General features: G+C 44.0%; 1 protein-coding gene across 3 annotated transcripts in view; it reads left to right on the forward strand.

The window, feature by feature from the left end:
- Positions 1–15,414, forward strand: part of LOC122116033 (sodium-dependent glucose transporter 1-like) — a 94,772-nt gene extending 79,358 nt beyond the window's left edge. For 2 of the 3 annotated variants that reach the window (XM_042689695.1, XM_042689767.1), the window contains exons 2-5: positions 8,542–8,710; positions 10,363–10,479; positions 12,250–13,194; positions 14,970–15,414. In XM_042689695.1, coding sequence (XP_042545629.1) covers positions 8,542–8,710; positions 10,363–10,479; positions 12,250–13,194; positions 14,970–14,974 — 1,236 coding nt within the window. In that variant the 3' untranslated portion in view covers positions 14,975–15,414. Of the gene's footprint in view, positions 1–900; positions 1,051–8,541; positions 8,711–10,362; positions 10,480–12,249; positions 13,195–14,969 lie in introns of all 3 variants that reach the window. The other variant, XM_042689844.1, reaches the window with a different exon arrangement.
- The last annotated feature ends 7,943 nt before the right edge of the window (positions 15,415–23,357 follow it).

Raw genomic sequence — 23,357 nt, forward strand, 5'->3', positions numbered from 1 at the left:
CTCTTGAGGATTAAAGGTCTTGGCCTACACGTGTATAGCTTTGTGGTAGAACATTGCAAAAGTAACGCTTCTCATCATTTTCTGCTTCAGGCTGCAACTTGCACTACCTCACTAGCGTTTGGAACTCCTTGGAGAACTGGCCAGAATTTGGTGGAGCTACCTTTACGTCTCCTAGGACATCCTTGGCTGATATTTGGGTGCTTTTCATTTCATATGGAATTTTATTCGTGTCCATCTAGCCACAGGGAGAGGAGGAAACGCTGAACTACTCCACAAATGCACACTAACTCCTGCTTGCGACCTGGCCCCAGCTGTTTCTGTGCTGCCTGTCAAATCTTGGAATTGGCTGCGGTGAGCATGGGCTGCATGCAGAGACCCTTGGTCCATCCCAGCACAGTGGAGAGTCCGCAGAGGGAGCTGCGCCCAGGAGGCCTCTGGTGACACTGAGAGGCGCAGGCAGAGTTCTGGCGGGGTCCTCTTGAGGTGGGTCTAGAGACCCCAGAACCATTGGGCAGAGGGTGTCAGCTCAGAGGATGCAGCTGTTCCGAGGCTGCATTTACAGGTCCCTCCACCAGGAGGCGCCGTCGGCGGGTCTCTGTGGACTCCCCTAGGAGAGATGCTGCAGGCAACCGAGTTTCCTCACCCATGGACACAGGTCCTGGATGAGGAAAGGCCAACCACTGTCTGCAGGAGCTGTGCTAAGTGGAGCAGCGCGTGTCTCCAGCCTGCAAGACGTGCTCAGTCCAAAGTCTCAATTCCCGGGCCCTGACCTAGCACTGTCCGTGGGGGGAGGTGGCACCCAGAGGCCTCTGCGGCTGGAGGGACCAGTGCTCAGAGCCCGGGATCCCCAGGCAGCAAAAGGCCGCCAGGCTGGAGCTGGAAGCCGACCTCGGTGGGCCGGGGGCTGCCGGGCAGCGGCTCCTCCAGGCCCAGGCCCCTGCCCAGAAAGAGCCCTTGGCAGTGGCGGTGTCCCGGAGGCCGAGTGGCCATGCCGGGAGCGTGCTGTGCTGGTTCACCACCGTGATCCTGTGTCTGGCCTTCCTGGGGATGGTGAGAGCTGGGCTGCGCCCAGGCTGGGTTCTAGCAAGGGTCCTGCAGGGCTGTGCTCTCCCTCTGGAGTCCTGCTTCTTCCTACTTGAGCACTGAGGAACCACTCATCTGCTTGGCCTCAGTGTCCTCGTCCAACCCTGGGGTACAATGCCAATCGTGGAGGGTGGAGTATGAAATTGAGTGTCCTACTATGTGTTTCAACTGTCTGAAACTTTTGTAAGATTCCTTTAGGTCCTGGCCCAGACACAAGAGAGGTTTCTTGGGCCTCTAGCCCCTGCCCAAATTGTTACAGAGAAAAGTGCTTTTCTGGGGTTTCCTCTTTTTGTAAGGCCTGGTGGCTTACCTTTACAGATAGAATTGTAATCAAGAGGAAAATGACTTTTCCAGATTATGCGTCTGGCTCAGTGGTAAAGTTAGGCACCTGTCTTGTACTCTGCCCTAATTCTAATCAACCCTTCAGTTTTTCTTATAAGAAATATAAAAATAGTGGAGTATAGTTAAGGCTATGTACACCTTTTGCCAATCCCTTGGGTAGCTTCCATTTCTGCATTTGACAATTGCCATCTGGGGGTGTGGGAAGATGAACCCTGTGAAGTCACTCCTGGTCACTTAAGCATCTCAGAGACTCAGAGGCAGGATTGCTGCAAAGCTTTGTCATTGCAGGGAGGGAGAAGGTCTAAGGAAAGTGTCACTGCAGGTGATTGGTGAGTTCCCCCTCACTGTGCCCACACTTGTAAATCTTAAGAAGACATGGAGTAATTTGAATGCAGCCAAGGCCCTAACTTTGTAGTGTACTAAGTGCTTGCTGTGCACCTGTGTGCTGGTCCTGGTCCTTAGTTGTGCCTGCTCCTGGTGAGCTGGGTGGAGGCGGGGAGGGAGGGCGGGGTGGCTTGCCTTTGGAGCAGCAGTGCAATTAGAGCCAAGTATTCTGGAAAAGTAGACAATGTGAAACCATTTTTCTTAAGGGGTTCAAGGAATTAGCCCTGAAAGGCAACTGTAAGTCCTAGCTCTTGCTAACCTCCATTATAAAGTTAAGCAAGTCATTTTTAAAATCACGTTCTCTGCAAAGAAATGTTTGAGGATTTAGGTGTTGGGAAACGCCTGAACAGCAACTGTTTGCCAAGCTCCATCAGGGAGCCTTTGCAGGTGATGTCTATTGGCAGAACAAGAAAGTGACATGGGAATGACTTTGCCTGTTTTATTGAATTTGCCTCTTTTGCACATTTCTGACACCTTGCAGCCTGGGATGGGCTGCACTCTGGACTGTACAGTTACTTGATCAACTAACAGTCTCTCTGGTTCAAGTTTGATCATATTTTAAGGTGGTTACAGATCCTTCTATACACAGGCAGCTGTAGATAAAATTTAACAATTCTCTTCTTTGTTAGCTTTGCATGTTAATGGAAATTGACAAGAATGTTGATAGAAAGTTCAAGTGACTGAAACCTTGAGCCCTGGCAATTTCTGTCACCACATGACCATGGCCAGCTTGGCTTAATTATGGAATTTGCTATTTATTGTTTTTTTGTTGTTGTTGTTTATGCTGGTGCTGGGGCTTGAACTCAGGGCATTACACTCTTCCCTGGCGTTTTTGGTCATGTGCTCTACCACCTGAGCCACATCTCCTATTCAGCAATTTGCTGATTAATTAGAGATAAGGGTCCTGTATTTCTCTGCCCAGGCTGGCTTCAAATCTTGAGCCTCTGGGTCTCAGCATCTCTGAATATCTCTGATTACAGGTATGAGTCACCACTGGCTAGCGCCTGGAATTCACAATTTACAATGAGAGAGTTGCTTTATGTTTCCTTATACTTGCTTCATGTTTCTGTTGATCATTTGATGAACAGGAATGGCTGCTTAGGACATTCATGACTCATGAGGGACTATATCAGGGAGACTATTATTGTGACTGTCAGGAAGATATATCCAGAAGCCAAAATACTCTCTATAACTGTAATCTCTATGAACAAATTGATTAAAATAAAATTATTTAATATCCCCTTAATAAAGAAAGTAGAACAGTATTCAAGCACTAGTGGTCATTATCTTTGTTCAGAGAATGATATGATTAAAGCTCACGGTTGTGTTTGAAACTGCCTGACATTAAAAAAATGTAGTAGAAGCCAGATGTTGATGGCTCATGCCTGTATTCCTGCCTATTCAGAGGTAGGGATCTGAAGACTGTGGTTCAAAGCCCGCTGGAGCAGACATATCTGAGAGAATCTTATCTCCAAGAGCTGTGGCCTAAGTAGTAGATCTTCAACCTTGAGCAGAAAAGCTAAGGATCAGCTCCTAAGCTGTGTGTTCAAGTCCCCAGTGCCAGCACCAACAAGGAAAAGAAGAAGTTATCCATTTTTTGTAATTAGCCCAGTAACACAAGTCACAGGGACCTGGAGACTCATTAAAGGAAGATTAGAAATCTAGATGAAGAGTAAAAATCCTTGTGGTCAACTGTTCAAGATGCCTGCTAACCGCCAGTCAGCAGCTCACAGGCACGAGTGTGTTCTTTTCCTCTGAGGAGTCTCTGCAGTGGATGGGGTGGTAGTGTGTTGAGAAACAAGAGTCATCAGCCATCTTTTCCTGTGTGTGTGCTTGGGTTGGAATCCAGGGCCTACTGTATATGCTAAGTATGTGCTCTGCCCATTGAACTGCACCCCAGCCTGTCGGCCCCCTGTTCAACTCCTCCTTTGACCTCTTTGACCACATTGGAAAGTTAAGCACCCAGTATTCTTCAGCCTCTCACATGAGCCCAACACAGGCAAGGAGGAGCTGTAAAGCTAAGTGCTGTTCCTCCAAGGAATTGTGAAACATCCTTGTTTTCTCTTGCCTTTGAGAGCATGGCTCCTACCCTCTGAGCCCCAGGGAGGTCTGCTCAACCACCAGATCCAAAGTGTTCCCCAACTTAGAGGTTAGCTTTGAATTCCATATGAGTGTGGCACTGCGCTGCTGCCAAGAGCCAGTGACTAAGAACCCTATGAACAATGTTCCTCCCTGAAACTTACCTTTATCACCTGCAAAGAGAGTGCACATTTTTTATGTTGACAGCTTTTGTCTCTGAGTAAGTGCATGGTCAGGGTAAAGATACAGAGGAAGGGGACAGCCAGGCCAAGAGTAATATTTGACCAGGCCAGAAGGCTGAACTGAGGGCTGGACGAGACCACCAGCTGGTGGCATTAGGCAGAAGTCAAATTTGTTTGTCTATAAATCTGTATACCTCCTGAGCAACATCCATGAGAAAGTTACTTTTTAAATCATTCCTCTATACCACCCTTTCCACTTCATGATGCGTAATCTCATTTAGTGGAATGAACCTTATTGCTCTGGATTTAAAATGATATTATGAAAGTTTTGTTTGCTAAGTAATCCCCACTTTTGTTGTTGTTGTTTTTTATGCTGGTACTGTGGCTTGAACTCAAGGCCTGGTCACTGTCCCTGAGCTTTTGTGTTTAGTGTTCAAGCTAGTGCTCTACGACTTGAGATACAGCTCTACTCCTTGATTCATTCTTTCTTTCTTTCTTCCTTCCTTCTTTCCTTCCTTCCTTCCTTTTCTTTCTTCCTTCCTTCCTTTGTTTTCTTCCTTCCTTCCTTCTTTCCTTCCTTCCTTCCTTCCATCCTTCCTTTCTTCTTTCCTTCCTTCCTTCCTTCTTCCTTTTCTTTGCTGCTTATTTAGATATTAAAAATCTCATAGGCTCTCCTTCCCTTGGCTGACTTCAAACCACTATTCTCAGATCTCAAATCTCGTGAGTAGTTGTAGCTAGAATTATAGATATGAGCTACTGATCCTTGACTGAATATCTTAACAAAGTCAGTGGTAGCTGACTTAGCATGACAATCTGAAAATCTTTTCCTTAGTATTTAATTAATTCTTGCTTTTCCTAATGTTTGGTTAAAGATCAGCTTGATGTTCATGAGGAATTTCGTTTCATCATCAAAGCTCTGAAAAGTCTTACCCAGTCTTATGGAAGAGTCTTAAAGTTGTCAAAACTGTGTAGTTGCTGGGCACTGGTGGCTCTTTCTTGTAATCCTAGCTACCCAGGAGTCTGAGATCTGAGGATGGTGGTTCAAAGCCAGCTCTGGCAGGAAAATCTATGAGGCTTTAATTTCCAATTAACCACCAGAAAACTGGAAGTGGCACTGTGGCTCAAGTGTTAGAGTGCTAGCCTTGAGCGGAAGAGCTCAGAGACATTGCCAAGGCCCAGAGTTTAAGCCCCACAATCCACAATAACAAAAAAAAGAACCATGTAGTTCATGGTCTTTTTTATGAATATCCTTGAACACCAAACTCAATATATACAATGTTCTTATCCATCCAGATTTTGTCCTGTTCTTTCCTCTTCTCATTTGAGAACACCCAGTCTTTCTACTTTAGAACAAAAATTAGTCCCTTTACCCTCAATCAAATATCTTCATAGCTTATAGTATTACCCAAATCGCCTTCCACATTCCTGTACAGTTGCATTCAGAGCTCCCCTTCCTATTTCTAGTGACATCAGTTTCTTCTATTAATTTAAAACCTTAATCTTTGGTGATGCCAATTTCTAGTGAACACTAGCAAACAAGCCCTGGGGAATGCCACACTGGTAATGAGCAGAGGAGCATTTGTAAAGAGGAGATCTTGAACAGCTAGTCATCATCAATTATTCTTGCTGACACATTTGGTACAATGGAGTTAACACAAGGGTACTTTATCAGGAACATTTCTTGTTGTATTACATCTAGTGGAGATGACTCTAAAGACATGCCTTTTAATAGTAAGCCAATATTTTTTTATTAACCAAAGACTACCCAAGGCAAATAAATCTGAAATGAATATAGGTGGTGGTGCTGGTGGTTGTGGTGGGTCTTCTGCTTCTCCTCGTCGTCTTCTTCTTCTTCGTATTTTTTTTTTTTGGACTTTTTCTTCATTGGTACTGGGAATCTTACCCAGGATGTTGCACTTGATAGAGAAGTGCTTTGCCATTGAACTACATCCCAGCCCTTTAAATTTTCTTTTTGAGAGAGAGATTTCCTCACTTATATAAGCATTTCTATTTTCCTTTTTTTTGAGGCATTTGTAATCAGGGGAACAGGAGGCCTGCTAGCCTGTGGGAGGCCATCAGGATCTATCTCTTCCCCTAGCTGAGCCCCAGCTTTTCAGTTCTGCCTTGCCCTTTGGCCTGGCTGGCTGAGACATAGGGTTACCTCGCTCAGTTCCCTCTTCACAGGCCCTCCATCTAAGGACCTGATCCAACTAAAAACCCCTCAGCTCCCCTGGGACCCACATCTTCTCCCACAAAGGTTAGTGATCTCTCTCCTTCTCTAAGGTTTTCAGGTGTGTGTGTCCAGAATAAGGTGACCCTGTGTTCCTAGACACACACCTATTCTGGGTCCATAATTTTTGTGAGTCAAGTTAGCAGGAGCCTCAGCAAGTGGGCTCCTTAGATTTGGAGGAATCTGTTTTCAATAGGGGGTCTCTGACTGGATAAGAGCCAGTTGATCATCAAATTCAGTGTGATCCTGGATTTAGTTCAGCCCCAGAGAGCTCAAAACCCAAATTTGTGATGCTCAAATGGAAGAGAATGCTCTCTCATTACCCCCAGGTGCCCTGAGAGACTGGCAGGCACAAGAGGCCCTGGTTGGTCCATTCTAAATATTCCATCGCTGGTTCTCCTGGGAGTCTCTGGAGGGTAACTTCAGTCCTCATAGCCCATGTCAGTCTTCCAAGGAAAAATAAGCCAGGGTGGGTGACTCACACTTATAACCCTACTATTCAGAAAGCTGGTATCTGAGAATGGAAGAAGCCAGCCCTTGCAGGAAGGTCTGTGAGAATCTTATCTTCAATGAACAACTGAAAAGTTGCAAGTTGAGCTGTGGCTCATGTAAGAGAGCTAACCTAGAGAGAAAAAGCTCAGGGACAATGGGGCCCAGGCCCTGAGTTGAAACAGATGAAAGGAGGAGAAGGGGAAGAGGAAGGAGGAAGAAAGAAAGGAAGAAGGAAGAAAGGAGGAAGACAGGAAAGTAGTGCGTGTGGTATGCTTAGAATTTAAAAATGACCTCAAGAATAGCTTTATTGTCATAAAGTTAATGGAACATTATGCAATACAATGTGATAAATAAACACCTAAATTCATTTATTTTTATTTTTGCCATGCTGGAGATTGAATACAGGAACTCAGGCAAGGTGGGCAGATGCTATATCACTGACTGACATTCCCAGCCAGCTACTTACTAACTTTCAATACATTCTTTTCTTCTTTTTCTTCCTCTTTTTCTTGCTCTTCTTTCTCTTCTTCTTCCTCTTCCTCTTATTCCTCCTCCTCCTTCTTCCAGTCTTGAAATTGTTGTATAAAATTTCCTATTTTCAAGCCGGGCTCTGGTGGGTCACACCTGTAATCCTAGCTACTCAGGAGGCTGAGATCTAGGATCGTGGTTCAAAGCCAGCCTGGGCAGGAAAGACCTTGAGACTCCTATCTCCAATAAACCAACAGAAAACCAGAAGTGGCGCTGTAGCTCAAGTGGTAGAGTGCTCACCTTGAGTTGAAGAGCTGAGGGACAGCGCCCAGGCCCAGAGTTCAAGCCCCACAACCGACCAAAAAAAAAAAAAATCCTATTTTCAAAGTAGTCTTTCAAGGTATTATTCAAATAGTGAACTAACTACAACAAAATGCTACAAGAAATTAAATAGTTTTGAAACCGGCCGAAGTTTTTTTTGTTTTGTTTTGGAGTCTGTATCTTGCTATTTTAGTCTAGGGAGGCCTTGAACTTGTGATCATCCTGCTGCCTAAGCAATAGAATTCAGGCATGAATTCTATTCAACCTGATGAAATTAAAAATTTTGATGAGAAGGAAAGCAGTTGGAGTCTACAGCTCTGGTGATGACAGGAGTGTCACTGTATGTGTTTTTCTTCCTGTGGGCTCTTAGAAGTATGGAATCCTCCTGTGTCAGAATGGGACACTCAAGAGGCAAGGAGATTTAGTCCAGTCAATTCACTTCTGCACAGAAGGGTGCATAGGCACTCTACCCAGAGTTAGGCAGGTAGATCCAGCCCCCTTGGTTTTTATGCTAATACAAACAGTGGTACCCTCCCTCCTAACTATAGGAGTCCAGCTCACATTCTTTTTGTGATTGGCTGATTTAAAGAAGCTAGACAGCATTCTGTCAGTGGAAAGTTCCCACTTGGGAACTTGTTATCAACAAGCCCCAAGGGGATGTTCTTTAAGTCCTTGGTAAGGACTCCTACCCCTGACACAGCTGGCTGGTTACAAACAACACAGCTGACAGTTGCCTCTTGAAGTGAAGAGGCAAACAATTCCAGCAACTGTAAGAACAAGGAAATATAAGTACAAAAGGGTGACTGATTATGAGATGGAGACATTTTAGTGTCACAGGGCCTTGACTTCATTCTCTACTTTGATTTGTATCATCTCCCCATTTTTCTGTAATGGATGTGAACTAGATGCATATTGTTTTGATAAGCAAACATTTTTGGCTTTTTTTTTTCAATATTTCAGGGAATAAGTGCTTCTATACTGGGACCCACGTTTCAAGATCTGGCCACTAACGTAAACCGCAATATCAGCAGTCTTTCTGAAATATTTGTGGGTCGTGCTTTAGGATATTTGTGTGGCTCTTTGATTGGAGGAGTTCTTTTGGACTGTATGAATCAGTTTTTACTTCTGGGTAAGGAAACAATGATCTTTGCTTCTTTGTACCTGTCAGTGAATTTACAACTTCATATTTACAATAAGGAAACTTGTTGACAACTGAAATGAATGGTGTTTCAGGGTCCTCCACACAAGCCAGGTCTTTCTCTGTGGCTCTCACCTTAGCAGCCACAGGGCATCTGGGCTGGGCCACCCGGAGCCTTGATTAACCCTCAGGTGTGCTGATGGCAGTCCTGAGCCTCCCGACCTCCAGGGGAACTGAGGCACCATGTCACACACTTGTCCCAAAGCTCTGCACATTGGGTGTAGGGCAGGTCTCTAGGGCTACCTGAAGCCAGATGAGCTGTGGAATGTGGCCAGGCTCTCTGGACTCTGGGTTGACAGTGTGGGGCAGGAGATGGTGACAAACTGACACAGGCTGCAGATTTGTCTCCATGTTAGTGATGAGCCCAGAGCGCTGTGCTGCAGCATGCTGGTGACCTGCATTGCTTTTTATTTTGTTTTATTTTTGTCGGTCATGGGTCCTGAACTCTGGGCCTGGGCGCTGTCCCTCAGCTCTTCAGCTCAAGGCTAGCGCTCTACCACTTGAGCCACAGCTCCACTTCTGGCTTTTTCTGCTTATGTGGTGCTGAGGAATCAAACCCAGGGCCTCATGCATACAAGGCAAGCGCTCTACCCCTGAGCCACCTTGCCAGCCCCTGGCATGGCTTTTTAGCATGCTGTGGTTTGAACAGGGCCATGGGTTTCAAGAAAACCTAGATCCATCTGACAAAGCACCTTTGGAAGCAAGGAGAAAAATCTATATTTACTGATAATTAAATAAAATATCCTTCTTATTTCTAAAGTAGCTTTCAAAGATATGCACACACACGTGTGTGTGTGTGTGTGTGTGTGTGTGTGTAATGTTTTTGTCATCTTAATAATCCCACTCAGAGCCCCACACATGCCACTTCTCCAGCCTAATAGTAAATGTGCCTTAAATTGCTTCACTATTTGCCGAAACAATTTATTCTGATTTACTAAACACTATTATATTAGTTGTATCATATTTAAAAGTCCCTTTGGTTGTCTGTTTTTCCAGTCATGGGTCTTGAACTCATGACCTGTGACCCTCAGATTTTAGCCTCCTGATTAGTTAGGATTACAGGCCTGAGCCTCTAGTAACCAGCTCTTTTGGGTTCTTAAATGTAAACTATTTAAGTAAATACTCTTTGGCTCTTCTGTGATAAAATTTGCTTAGTGGTATCATGCATAGATTTAATAAAGATCTTAAAATTTAACAAAGATCTTAAAATATTTTAATGATATGACCACTTAGAGAAACTTTTTAACTTGACCATACTTTGTGTTTTGGAAGCTTTAATGATATTGGCTTGACTCATGACCCTGCAGGAATGCTGGTTTAATTAATTATTATTATTAGTTATTAATTTATTTTGCCATTCCTGGGGCTTGAATTCAGGCTCTGGGCACTGTCCCTGAGCGTCTTTTACTCAAGGCTAGCACTTTACCACTTGAGCCACAGTGCCAGGTCGAGTTTTTTCTGTTTATGTGGTACTGAGAAATCAAACCCAGGGCTTCATGCATGCTATGCAAGCACTCTACCACTAAGCCACATTTCCAGCCCAAATGCTGCTTTTATAGCTGACGTTTGACTCTCGTTTCTAGGGCTGTCCATGTGGGGCATCACCGTGAGTAGTTATCTTATTCCATTTTGCAAGACTGCAGTGTTGCTGATTGTCATGATGTCTGCCATGGGTGTCTCTTTTGGTGTTCTGGATACAGGTTAGTGGAATATTGAACATCTGACTCTGAAGCACTGAAAGATTGTTCATTTAAAATATTGTAAATTGCTGATGGCTCATGCCCATAATCCTAACTTCTTGGGAGGCTAAGATCTGAGGAACATAGTTCAAAGTCAGCATAGGCTGTAAAGTCTATGAGACTCTTATCTCCAATTAGCCAGCAAAAAGCTGGAAGTGGAAGTGTGGCTCAGATGGTAGAGTGCCAGCCTTGAGCAAAATTTAAGCAACAATGTCCCCACCCTGACTTCAAGCCCCAGCACTAGTACAAAAAAATTAAATAAAATAAAGTAAACTAAAAATCCAATCACTCTACCTATGGGTAATTAAAACAAAGGTGATCAATCTATCATTTTGAGATCAATCTTTATCATTGTGGTATAAGAGACAATGATGGAACTGGGCACTGGAGGCTCACACCTGTCATCCTAGCTAGTCAGGAGGCTGAGATCTGAGGATCATGGTTCAAAGCCAGCCCAGGTAGGAAAGGCCATGAGACTCTTATCTCTCACTAACCACCAGAAAACTGCAAGTGGTGCTGTGGCTCAATTGGTAGAGCACTTACCTGGAGCTGAATTGCTCAGGGACAGTGCCCAGGCCCAGAGGTCAAGCCCCACCACTGACCAAAAAAAAAAAAAAAGAGAGAGAGAGACAGAGAGAAACAATGATGGTTTGATAGCTGAAATAGAAGGAAATGTGGGACCACTATTTGGCTGTACAAGCATAGAGACAGCACCTGGTTTTAAGCTTAGAGAATCCTGGCACAACTTTCCTATTTCTTTTCTACTCTTTTTTGTTTTACCCTCTAAAGTTCCTATTCTCCACCCGTCTTCAAAACGTGACTAAATGACACCTGTGATAGCTCTTTATCCTTTAATTCTAGCCTCCTTGCATGCTCATTGTCAGACCATGCACATATTCCATCTTTCACATTTTATTTCCAGGGGGAAATATGTGCATATCTGAAATCTAAGTACAAAACAGAAAACTTGATATTCTTGTCTGTAATGAGCTCAACAGAATCCTGTAATGAAGTCCTGCCTGGATAGTTTGAATCTGCCTTTTACATTAAAAAAAAAAAAAATACTTTCAATTGCCTACCCATATGAAACCATTTGGTGATTTGCTCAGTATTTAATCGCTCATTATTTAATTTGCCTGGTAAGTATGTATCAGTCTTTAAAATATACAAGTATAATGATATTATTAGTCTCCAATGTGGAATTGGCAGTACTTTTGTTTATTTATTTTTTGTTGTTGATTGTTTGTTTGAACTCAAGGCCTGGGCACTGTCTCTGAGCTCCTTTGCTAAAGGCTAGTATTCTATCATTTTGAGCCACAGCTTCACTTCCTGTTTTCTAGTGGATAATTGGACTCTCACTGACTTTCCTGCTTGGGCTGCATTCAAATCCATAACCTTCAGATCTCAGTCTCTAAAGTAGCTAGGATTAGCGGTGTGAGCCACCAGCATCTGATCAGAGTTGGAACTGTTTTATAACAAGCTTTAGTACTGAGCCTGGCTGTAAGAACATTGTTGTCTGGTGGTGGTGGTGGTGGTGGTGGTGGTGGCTTAGAACTGCTGAGACACAGAAGTGACTCAAGGCCAGTGTTTGAAGAACTTAGAACAGCACAGTGCTTGTGTTATGTAATGCACTTTTATTTTTGTTTCATAGCAATGAGCTGGGTTTGGTGTTGTGTTTTTGAAACTAAGCTCTGTGGATAACTTAAACCTTTCTCTGTGTCTCTTTGCTAGGTGGGAACGTGCTCATCTTGGCTCTTTGGGGGGACAAGAGCCCCCCCCACATGCAGGCCTTACACTTCAGTTTTGCCCTGGGCGCCTTCCTGGCTCCCCTGCTGGCTAAACTGGCGCTGGGCCCCACAGTGTCTGCTGACAACCACACAGAGCCCGACTTTCTCCCTGCAGCCCTCAATGCCTCTTCTGAAGCCGCCTCAGACCCTCTACTCGCAGCTCCTCATGACATGAACTTACTGTGGGCTTATGCTTCCATAGGCACCTACATTCTCGTAGTTTCTCTCCTTTTCTTTGCTCTGTTCTTCATGAAAAGCTCAAGGCAGGGAAAAACAACAGCATCTGCTCAGCAATCTCGAAGAGCTCAATACCACAAGGCCCTTCTCTGTCTGCTTTTTCTGTTCTTCTTCTTCTACGTGGGGGCTGAGGTGACATATGGCTCTTACCTTTTCTCCTTTGCCACCACCCATGTTGGCATGGATGAGAGAGAAGCAGCTGGCTTGAACTCCATCTTCTGGGGGACCTTCGCAGCCTGCAGGGGCCTGGCAATCTTCTTTGCCGCGTGTTTACGTCCTGCCACCATGATTGTGTTGAGCAACATTGGCAGCCTGGTCTCCTGTTTGTTTCTGGTGCTTTTTGACAGGAGCCCTCTTTGTCTCTGGATAGCAACCTCCGTGTATGGGGCCTCCATGGCCACCACGTTTCCCAGTGGTGTTTCTTGGATTGAACAGTACACCACCATCAGTGGCAAATCTACTGCATTTATTTTGATTGGTGCTGCCTTGGGACTAATGGCTACTCCTGCATTAACCGGAGTTCTTCAAGGACAATATCCAGATCTACCAATAGTTTTGTATGCCTGTTTTGGGTCTGCAATTTTCACTACTGTTTTATTTCCTATGATGTATAAAGTAGCTACCTTGCCTCTGCGAAAAGGAAACAGAAAAGGTGAGTGTTCTGGACTATGAAGACAAGAATGAAAAGTATGATTCAGAAAAATAAAATGAAGTCTGGGAAGGTGGCTCAGTGGTAGAGCGCTTGCCTTGCATGCATGAGGCCCTGGGTTCAATTCCTTAGCACCACATAAGCAAAAAAAAAGCCAGAAGTGGGGCTGTGGCTCAAGTGGTAGAGCGCTAGCCTTGAGCTGAAGAGCTGAGGGATGGCACCCAGGCCCAGAGTTCAGGCCCCATGACCGGACCCAAAACAAAAAAAATGATCTTGTTTTTTTCGCTCCCCTCCTCCATTCCATCCTCTCTTCCTTCCTTCCTTCCTCCCTTACCCTCCCTTCTTTCATCTGTCTCTGTCTCTGTCTCTTTCTCTCTCTCTGTCTCTGTCTCTCTCTCTCTGTCTTTGCCTCTCTATCTCTGTACTGGATTGAATTTAAGGACTTCCCAAATCTTCTACCTAATCTAAGAGTTCAGCTCAGAAATGGCTTTTGAACTGGTTGAAATGAGTGGAACAATGCAGCCTTAAGTAATACAGACATCTAGTCATATGTTGATGAACCCACAGTGAGATTGCAAACCAATTCCTCTTTAGTGCATTGATGAATGCATCCATTTCAGTTAATGCTGGCCCTCTGCCACAAAGCTCCAGGATAAAAGGGAACAACATACATAATTCCTGACTTGAAAAAATTAACATAATTGTATTGTTATTGTTAAGTTGTTAGGCCAGAACAGAGCATAAGCAGATTTTCAGCATACTTGGGGATCAGATTTTCTAGGCTGAGCTGGGCACTGGTGGTTCACGACTGTAATCCTAGTTACTTAGGAAGCTGAGATCTGAGGATTGTGCTTTAAAGCCAGCCTGGGAAAGAAAGTCCATGAGACTTTTTGTTGTTGTTGGTAGAGCTTGAACTCTGGGCCTGACACTGTCCCTCAGCTCTTTAGCCCAAGGCAATCACTCTAACTTGAGCCACAGGACCAGTTCCGGTTTTCTGGTCTTTTATTGGAGATAAGAATCTCACAGACTTTCCCGTCCAGGCTGGTGTTGAACTGAGATCCTCAGATCTCAGCCTCCTTAGTAGCTTGGATTAGAGGTGAAAGCTATCACCCCCCCCCCCACACACACACAACTTTCTCTCCCTCCCCCCGCCCCCCATCCCTGAGACTCTTATTTCCACTTAACCAGCAGAAAACCAGAAGTAGGTCTGTGGCTCAAAGTAGTAGAGCAATAGCCTTGAGAAAAAGAGCTCAAGGAAAGCATTCAGGCCTTGAGTTCAATCCCCACAAGAAAAAAACAGTTTCTAGGTCCACTTCGAACCCATGCTCTGAATCCAGGGCATTTTATAAATTACCACGTTTACATGCAGTAGGATCTTGTTCTGAGGCTCATATTTGGTAAGAGCTTGATTAAGTGGATGTTCCATGAGCTCCCCCTTTCAGAGTGGTTTTCAGGCATTTGAGTTTCTTGTTGTTTCTTAATTTGAGACAGAGTTTGGTTATCTTTTCCACGTTGGTCTGGAAGTCACTATGTATTTCAATTGAGCCTCAAACTTGTGATCCTCCTGTTCTCAGCCTACTTTCTGCTGAGCGAGACTTTTGTTTTTCAGAAGTTGGGTAGTATTCTGATTTAGGAGAAAAAACACAAACCTGTGAAACAGTTTGCTGACCAAATTGTCAGGCTTCCACACTGGGCTTCAACAGTAGGGAGGGCAGTTCTAGGAAAGCACATCCTTGGAAAGCTCACATGCTTTGCTTAATGCTTGTCTTTCTCTGTAGGCTGAACCAGAGGATGCTAATCTGTCCTTTGAGTATTTCTGCTCTATGAAGAGGACACCATGCAGTGCCAAAGACAGCTGGCTTCAAAACAGGACTCAGCTTTCCAGCAACACAGAGGCACTTAACAGAGGCCTCACCTGTGACTCAAGAAATGATTTCTAAATTGAAAATCTCTCATTTTCATAGTTTGTCTGAGATATCCTCTAGGAATTACTGTGATTGCCAGTCCCTTCTTCATGTCAACTGAGTAGTGAAACAGAAACAAAGAGCTTTAGGAATTTGGTAGTGATTATTAATATGCTCTAATTCAATGTACTTAATGTTTATTGTGTTATTTCTGATTTTCTCAATAAGGGTCTGTTAAAATACTGCATTTCATGATTCAGTCACATTCTAACTTCTGTGAAATCAGGGTGTGTCCTATAATAAATGTACCTTTACAGTGTTGGATGGAAGATTTTACTTTGTATATATTTTGGATATTTTACTTTGTTTTACCAATTTGGGATACAATTGACAATTTTTTCCTATACATATAGAAAATAATGTAAAAAAACCCCAAAGTAATATTGATTTTTCACAGTGTATTAGATTCTGCAAAACAAGATGAATAGATTACAACAGTATTTATGAAGAGATAGTATACTTTTGCCCACATTACTGTAAAGTTATTTTTTTATTTTTTACTTTTTGGGTCCGGTTGTGGGGCCTGAACTCTGGGCCTGGGCGCTGTCCCTCAGCTCTTCAGCTCAAGGCTAGCACTCTACACTTGAGCCACAGCACCACTTGCGGTTTTTTTATTTTTGCTTATGTGGTGCTGAGGAATCGAACCCAGGGCCTCATGCATGCAAGGCAAGCGCTCTACCACTGAGCCACCTTCCCAGCCCCTGTAAAGTTATTTTTACTAAATTGCTTTGTTGTTGTTTTTGTTCAGTCATGGAGCTTGAACTCTGGGCTTGGGGGCTGTCCCTGAGCTCTTCAGCTCTAGGTGAGCACTCTACAGCTTGAGCTATAGCACCCCTTTCTGTAAAGTTATTTTTATATGCTAATTTATGCTGAGATGGGTATTAGAGGTTTGCAATAGAAGCTGGGAGAGTTACTTCTTCAGTAGGAACACTATAAAGGTCTTGATTACCTTCAGAGGTTTGGTCTGAGTTTTCCCGTATCAATATTTGATCTTCTGGTTGTCAGAGGTAATAACATTGTGTGTACTATCTATAAAGCAGGTGACACATCTAATTGACAGTGAGCCACGGTCTTTCCCAGGGGTTGGAATACCTGTGTCATTTGTCTGGGGCTTCTACTTACCTGATTTTGAAACAGTTGAGAAACCAAAGTGCATACTAGGCAATGTCTTGGTGGTAAATAGGAGTGAGGGATGAAAAACGGACTTCACATGACTCTGGAAAAGCTGCCCTTGGAACTGATGAGGGATTTCGTGAGGTTCAGGCCAAATGGATCTAATTTCTACTCAGTTGTGACATATTTACTTTCTCTAATTTCCATAAATTTACCTTAGGTGAAATACATCATCTTTCTTGACCAATACCCAGTCATTGCTTGTGACCAATCACTTCTTGTGACCATTTCCCATTGACCTCTCATGGCAGCCCCTGATTTCCCTCTCATTCATCACCACCATTCACCTCTCATGACCACCTTTACGTCCCACACGTCCTGACTCATGGGAAAAACTTAACAAACTTGGAGAGGACTGGGAAACAAAGTGATAGTAAGTACCTGTTGCTCTTTTCCTATGACCTTTCTCTTAGCCAGAACCTGGAAACTACCTCTGCTCCATTTCTTGGGTAAGGAAAGGCTGTTGGGCTGTGTGCAGTAGCAGTGGTTTGGCCACTGTGAAGTAATTAAACATAGATTCCACTTTCAGTATCTGCTTTTAAGGTATACAAGATAAAACTCTGGGAGTGAAGCACAGTCATAAGAAGAACATGATGTACATTGAGAAACTGGGATGTACAATTTAGACCGCAAATAGTCATTGTCTATGTCATCTTTCTATTACTGTAACAAATACATGAGATCATCAACTTACAAAGAGAAAAGAATTTTTGGGTCATACTTTGGGTCATATTTTGTTAAAAGCATTAACATTTCTAAATGTTCCATTTAGAGGATCAAACCTTTAACTATTGAACATTTAGGGATGTGCAGGATCCAAACTATGGTATTGTAACCTTCACCCCAAGAGTGAGGTCCATCTCACAGTGAGAAATACATTCAAGTCATGTTCTGAGTCCTCAGGATTGTTAGTATTGCTTCAAAGTATTGGGCAACATTGTCCCTTTGAAAGGCCTAACCTGGACAAAGCGCCAACACTTCTGGGAAACAAACCTTTAACACATGGGTCTTTGTGTGGCAATATTCTTTCTGGCTGTGGAATGTTTATATCCATTTTGCTTTCTTGAGTTGCCCACTTCTCCAAAATTTATTGATCTCTCTCCAAGAGTCATCAGGGTATTAAGTATTCCATGATTGCTCAAGCCTAAAGTCTTTTGTGAGACTCAAGGCAAAGTCCACTGTGAGCAGAGGTAAAAATCAAAACCTTAGCTGTGGGTGTGGCTCAGTGGTAAAGCACTTGGACAGCACACACTGGCCCTGGGAGCAATCGCTAGGCCTTTTGTCACAATCCCAAAGAAAATTAAATATTCCCAAAATGCAACGGTGAGACAATCACAGAGTAAACATTCCGTCCAAAGGGAGAAATAGAGGAATGGAAAGAAGGGGAACAGACAAAACCAAAACCCAAATCCTAGAGAACCATTCTATCTTATATTCCCATGCAACACGTAAGATACACTAGCAAGAAATGGTCTCCTCTGACTTGGGCAGCCCAATCCCTATCCTTTGGTTGATTGTGGCCCCAATGATTTACACTCTCTGCTTTTTCTCACTGCGGCAGTCTCCCTAGACAGGCATTTCATATGCCTAGAATCTCTACCTTCCTATAGTCTCCATTGCAGCTTTGCCTTTACTTCCACAGCTCTGTGGACTGCCCTGGGAGGGGCTATCTCTGGTTAGCCAATCAAGCTGTATACTATGCCATCCACGATTCCCTCTGAAATCTAGGTGGAAGCCTCCATTAAACTATTACTCTCCCATTCTGCCTTTGTAAATAACCTGTGCCAGCCTGGCAAAATATACCTTGACCCACTTGGACTCTGCCTGCAGCCATTTCTGAGTGTTTTGCTAGCTGAATACTAGGAAACCAGTACATAGGTACTTTTGAGAACACACAATGCCCAAGGCTCTTCAAGGAAAGTCTTTGAACTCAATTTGCATTTTTACATTTTGAGCTTCTGTGGCTTGGGGTAGCCTTGAAGATGCTGGGGATCCCCTCCAGGCATCCTTCTGGGCAAAGCCCTTGGTTTCTCTGTACCAGTGTTAATGCTACTTTTTTTTTTTTTTTACTGAAAGTTTATATATGTTCCTTTTTCTAGTCAAGCAGTAAATTAAAAAAAAAAACCAACAACAAAAACCTTCGTCTTTGCTGCTCCTGTTTGTCACTGTAAATGGGGCTAAAAGTAGCCAATAACACCCATGCCCCTGCTTAAATGCTTGACTGACCAAAACAAGTTTAGAAGTGGTTCTTAGGGAAAGATTCCCTGGAGTCTATTATGTTTCAAAGCTAATTCTTTGACAAATAAGTAATGTAAGAGCCATCCTTTCTATGCCTACCTGCCCTGTTCCTGAGAAAGAAACTTCCATGATAAAAGACTAAGAATAGTTGGTTCAACTTTTGGAACAGTTTAGCGATTGACAGCACAGACTATTATTTCTACTTTATGCAGTAGTTTAGGACAATAATTAGACTGACAGCATTGTGGCAGCAGCACAGGTTCTACTTGTTACAATTAGGGACCCACAGATAGTCTGTAAAAGGCACCCCAAACCATTTCAATCCGAAGAATACTAGTTGGTAAGGAGTTATTTAAGAATTACATCCTAGAAGGGGTGGGTGTGGAGGTCATGCAAGATGGTTAAAGAAACAGACACTCAAACAAACTTTGGCTCAGTTAGGACTCAATTTCCATAGTTGTAAAATGCTTGACAAGATCACTAGAACACAAGGCATTATCTTGATCATTTTTTCCCTTTAAGCCAGTGATTCAAAGTGTTGCTAGAATATTATTTTAGGAATAATAAGAATAAGATTTTTAAGTTAGTCTTTTATTATAGAGAATTAGGTACTAATTTTACATGAGTGCATTAAATCCTGCCCTTAGAAAAACCTTATGGTAACCTTTTAAATACAGATAACCTAGCCAGCCGCCAGTGGCTTATACCTATAATCTTAGCTACTCAGGAGGCTAACATCTGAAGATTGTGGTTTGAAGCCAGCCCAGCTAGGAAAGTCCATGAAAATCTTATGAACTAATTTTTTTTAAGCCAGAAGTAGGACTCTGCTGGCTCAAATGGTAGAGTGCTAGCCTTGAGCAAAAGATGCCCAGACCCCGAGTTCAAGTGCCAGCACTGGCACACACACACACACACACACACACACACACACACACAAACATAGTCAACTTAATCACATCACACAAACTGTTCATAAACTACATCTTTTATATACTTTGCAAGCTCTACCAATATCCATCACAACTTTTTCTGAGTCTACTTTTTTCAGTTCTATCTTAACTTCAGGTTTATCTTTGAACACAGATGATTGGTATCAACAGATAAAATAGAACACATTTTCCCTTAAAAATCTAAGCTTTCATTCATGTGTAATTTCTAAGATGTCATCTTTATGATGCCCTTCAATCACATTTGGCCTATTGTTATAGTTTGAATGTGAAATCCTCCACCCCCTGCCAAAGCTCATATGTTGGGATCTGGGTTGCAGTTGACATGCTTTGGGAAGCAATCAGAACCCCGGGACTCTGATTTAAACCATGGTTAGTCCCTTGATAGTTTATGCCACCCTGGGGAAGTTGGGGCCCTAGAGGCATGCCCTAGGAAGCTATGTCTTGGCTCTAGCCCCTTCAGGCCCCTCTCCTTGTTTCTTAGCTGCCATGAGGTAAAGGATTTTCCTGTGCCCTGGCCTTCATTAGGAACCAATTGTTCACAAGCTTACAATACTACCCAGTGCCTCCCATCATCTCCTTGTACTGTCAAGCACCAACAAGGCAGGTGACATTAAGTCCTGTTTTCATAAAGGAAGACCTAGGCTTCAGTGCTTTTCTTCTTAAAGCCATATATCCAATAGGAGGCAGAGGAGTAGTGCACAGGTAATCCAGTACTCTTAAGTCAGAGCCCAGACTGGGTTATATAGTGACACTCTGTCTCAAAAAAAAAAAAAAGACAAAAAGGTCTATAGCTCATAGAAATAGAGCTATGCTTTAGATTTAGATTTGTACAACTCCAAAGCCCATATTTCACTTCTTTGCTGCCAGTCACCAAATAAAGTGCCTTTTTGACCATGGTGGGTGATTCAACCCTTCCCTCACCATTGGTCCACTGGTCAGCTTCAACCCCAATCAGTCAACAGAACTGTCCTGACCTATCTGGCCAGGTCACATGGATATTTTTAATCCTATAAAATGTGTAGTCATTTATATATCAATACTTTTAGTGACTTCTTAGTGTCAGACACTGTAAAATGTGTAGTCATTTATATATCAATACTTTCAGTGACTTCCTAGTGTCAGACACTGTACTTGGGCTAAACTGTGTGGTGTAGTAAATCAGACAGGATCTCTCACCTCGTGGTTTTAAAGTCTGCTGGCAAAAACCAATCAGAGTACAATAGTCAGTCAGAAGGGCCCAGTTTACCTAAGCAGGCATGATAAGAAGGTCTTATTTTTGTGCCAATCCTGGGGCTTAAACTCAGGGCCTGGGCATTTTTTTTCTGAGCTTTTGGATTTAGGGCTAGTGTTCTACCACTTAAGCCACAACTCCACCATTGGATTTTTGGTGGTAAAAAAGTTTAATGAACTTTCCTGCCCCCCCCCTCCCCATGTCTTTGAATTGTGATCCTCAGTTTTCGGATCTCAGCCTCCTAAGTAGCTATGATTAGCTAGCTGTGAACCCTTAACAAAATATAGCAATTTTAGGTTTGGATTCCATTTTGTCCAGGCAATGTGTCAGCAACTCCTTTTGATCCCCTTGATGCCCAAATTCCAGGAACAACCCCTTTACAGGAAATTCCACTAACTACAACTAATCAGCAGATAACAGGAAAAGCCCAAAGTTCCAGATATTCCTGCAAGTTAAAAACCACTCTGTCATGGCTCAGACCATCTGCTTTAGCCAATCATTTCGAAGAGCATCAAACCCCTGAACCAGCCAATCCTGAGTACCTAGTTGGTTCTCGCCACTGGTTATGCTAATCATCTTTTAGAATTATTTTATGATTTTCCCGCGGTGTGATATGATTTGTTAAGTGTTGCAATGATGCATAGAAATCCCTAAAAACCCTATAAAAACCCTGCTAGATGAAGGGTGGGGGCTCTCAACTCTGACCTGCTGTGTCGGTGACCGTTTTAAGTCCAAACTAGAGCTTGCAATAAACGACTCTCGTGTGCTTACATTGGAATTGGCTCCTTGGTGGTCTTTGGGGACCCCCGATCTGAGCACTAGATGCCTAGCTAAGGAAGTGTTTCTTTTAACTCTCTCAGAAAAGCAACGTTTGTAGAGGCAATCTGCTTTATGTTGTATTTGTGGCCACTGTGCATGGCCAGAAGTTTCCCGACTGACCTTAGGCAAGTGAGGTATGTAGGGATATTCCTTAATCTCATTCTTTATTTCCAGATGAGGCTAAGGTAGAATCTGAGTGTTGTTGTGATGACTAATGGAGATAGTACACAAGTTCAACAAATACATGCAGAGTGTATAAAGACCGGCAGATCAAGAAACCCCAGATGTGAGAGAAACAAAGGCAGGGACTGTGGAAAGTTGTACAAGAATAAGACCTTCCACTCCTTAGGGGGCCAGGAAGCCTGCCAAGACCTTATTTTGCATTTTTCAGTTTAAATTTCTTCCTGATGGCCTCTTTTTTTTCTTTGTTTGCTTATAAGAGCTGTATGTTTCCAGGTATTGGGATATTAGTTTTTGACATCTAGGTTACCTCAGGCAGGGAACCAAGAGCCTGCAATGAATAGCAAAAGCACTGTGCAATTAAATAATCATCACTTTACCATGCTTTGCTTTCCACTTCCAGGACTGTTAGTAAGTACATTATCTGTTGCCTTAATGAAATTTCATGTTCAACAGTTCAACAGTCGTGTCGTCAACTTCAATGGCTTCAGTGGCTGAATTCACAATGCTGAACCTGTTGACTAGTCAAGATGAGGTTGGAAGTGGCCACTGGCACATAACACAGCTCTGCTCTTTCCCAAACTATTTCATCTTGTCTTCTCCCACGGCGTTCATTTCTGCACTGCTGTCCATTTTGGCAAACAGCATTCACCTCTTCTTTTAAGACAGCCACCTGCAAGGAGCGCTTCATTCTGAGGGCTAAATCTAGAAAATCAAGTGGTCCTTTACTTGTTCCAAGTACTGGGCATGCTGTTTCAGAGGCGTAAAAGAACTTTTGCGGGGGGGAGGGGGGGGAAGGGGTGAGCAGAATGTGCTCCATTTTATATGGAATTTTACTCGTGTCCATCTCAGCCACAGGGAGAGGAGGAAACGCTGAACTACTCCACAAATGCACACTAACTCCTGCTTGCGACCTGGCCCCAGCTGTTTCTGTGCTGCCTGTCAAATCTTGGAATTGGCTGCGGTGAGCATGGGCTGCATGCAGAGACCCTTGGTCCACCCCAGCACGGTGGAGAGTCCGCAGAGGGAGATGGCCCCAGGAGGCCTCTGGTGACGCTGAGAGGCGCAGGCGGAGCTCTGGCGGGGTCCTCTTGTGGTGGGCCTAGAGACTCCAGAACCATGGGGTAGAGGGTGTCAGCTCAGAGGATGCAGCTGTTCCGAGACTGCAATTACAGAAACCACCACGAGGAGGCGCCCGTCTGCGGGTCTCCACGGGCTCGGTCAGAAGAGATGCTGCAGCGGGAAGCGACTCTCCGTCTCCCAGGCAACCCGTGGCCGACTCGGTCCTGGGTTGGGGAACGGAACCTTTTCGGCCACGTGACTTGCACAGGAGTTGTGCAAGATGCCGCGGGTGTGTCTGCAGCTTGCAACACCCGCACGTTCCAAAGGCCAACCTCTCCAGTCCTGGGGAGAGGTTGCACCTAGTGGTGCTTCTGGAACCGGAGGGGCAGAGGTCGCGGCCGCAGAGTGGCAGCTGGGAGGAGCGAGAGCGTTCTCCGCAGCCGCCGAGCTGGAGCTGGACGTGGCGTGGCGCGGGGCGGAGGCCGGGGTCAGGGCCGGGGCCGGACCCCCTGCTGCCCGGCAGCGGCTCCTCCAGACCCGGGTGCCTGC

The sequence above is a fragment of the Dipodomys spectabilis genome, unplaced genomic scaffold (genome assembly GCF_019054845.1).
Source record: "Dipodomys spectabilis isolate Male_0828 unplaced genomic scaffold, ASM1905484v1 ptg000001l, whole genome shotgun sequence".
Lineage (NCBI taxonomy): Eukaryota > Metazoa > Chordata > Mammalia > Rodentia > Heteromyidae > Dipodomys > Dipodomys spectabilis.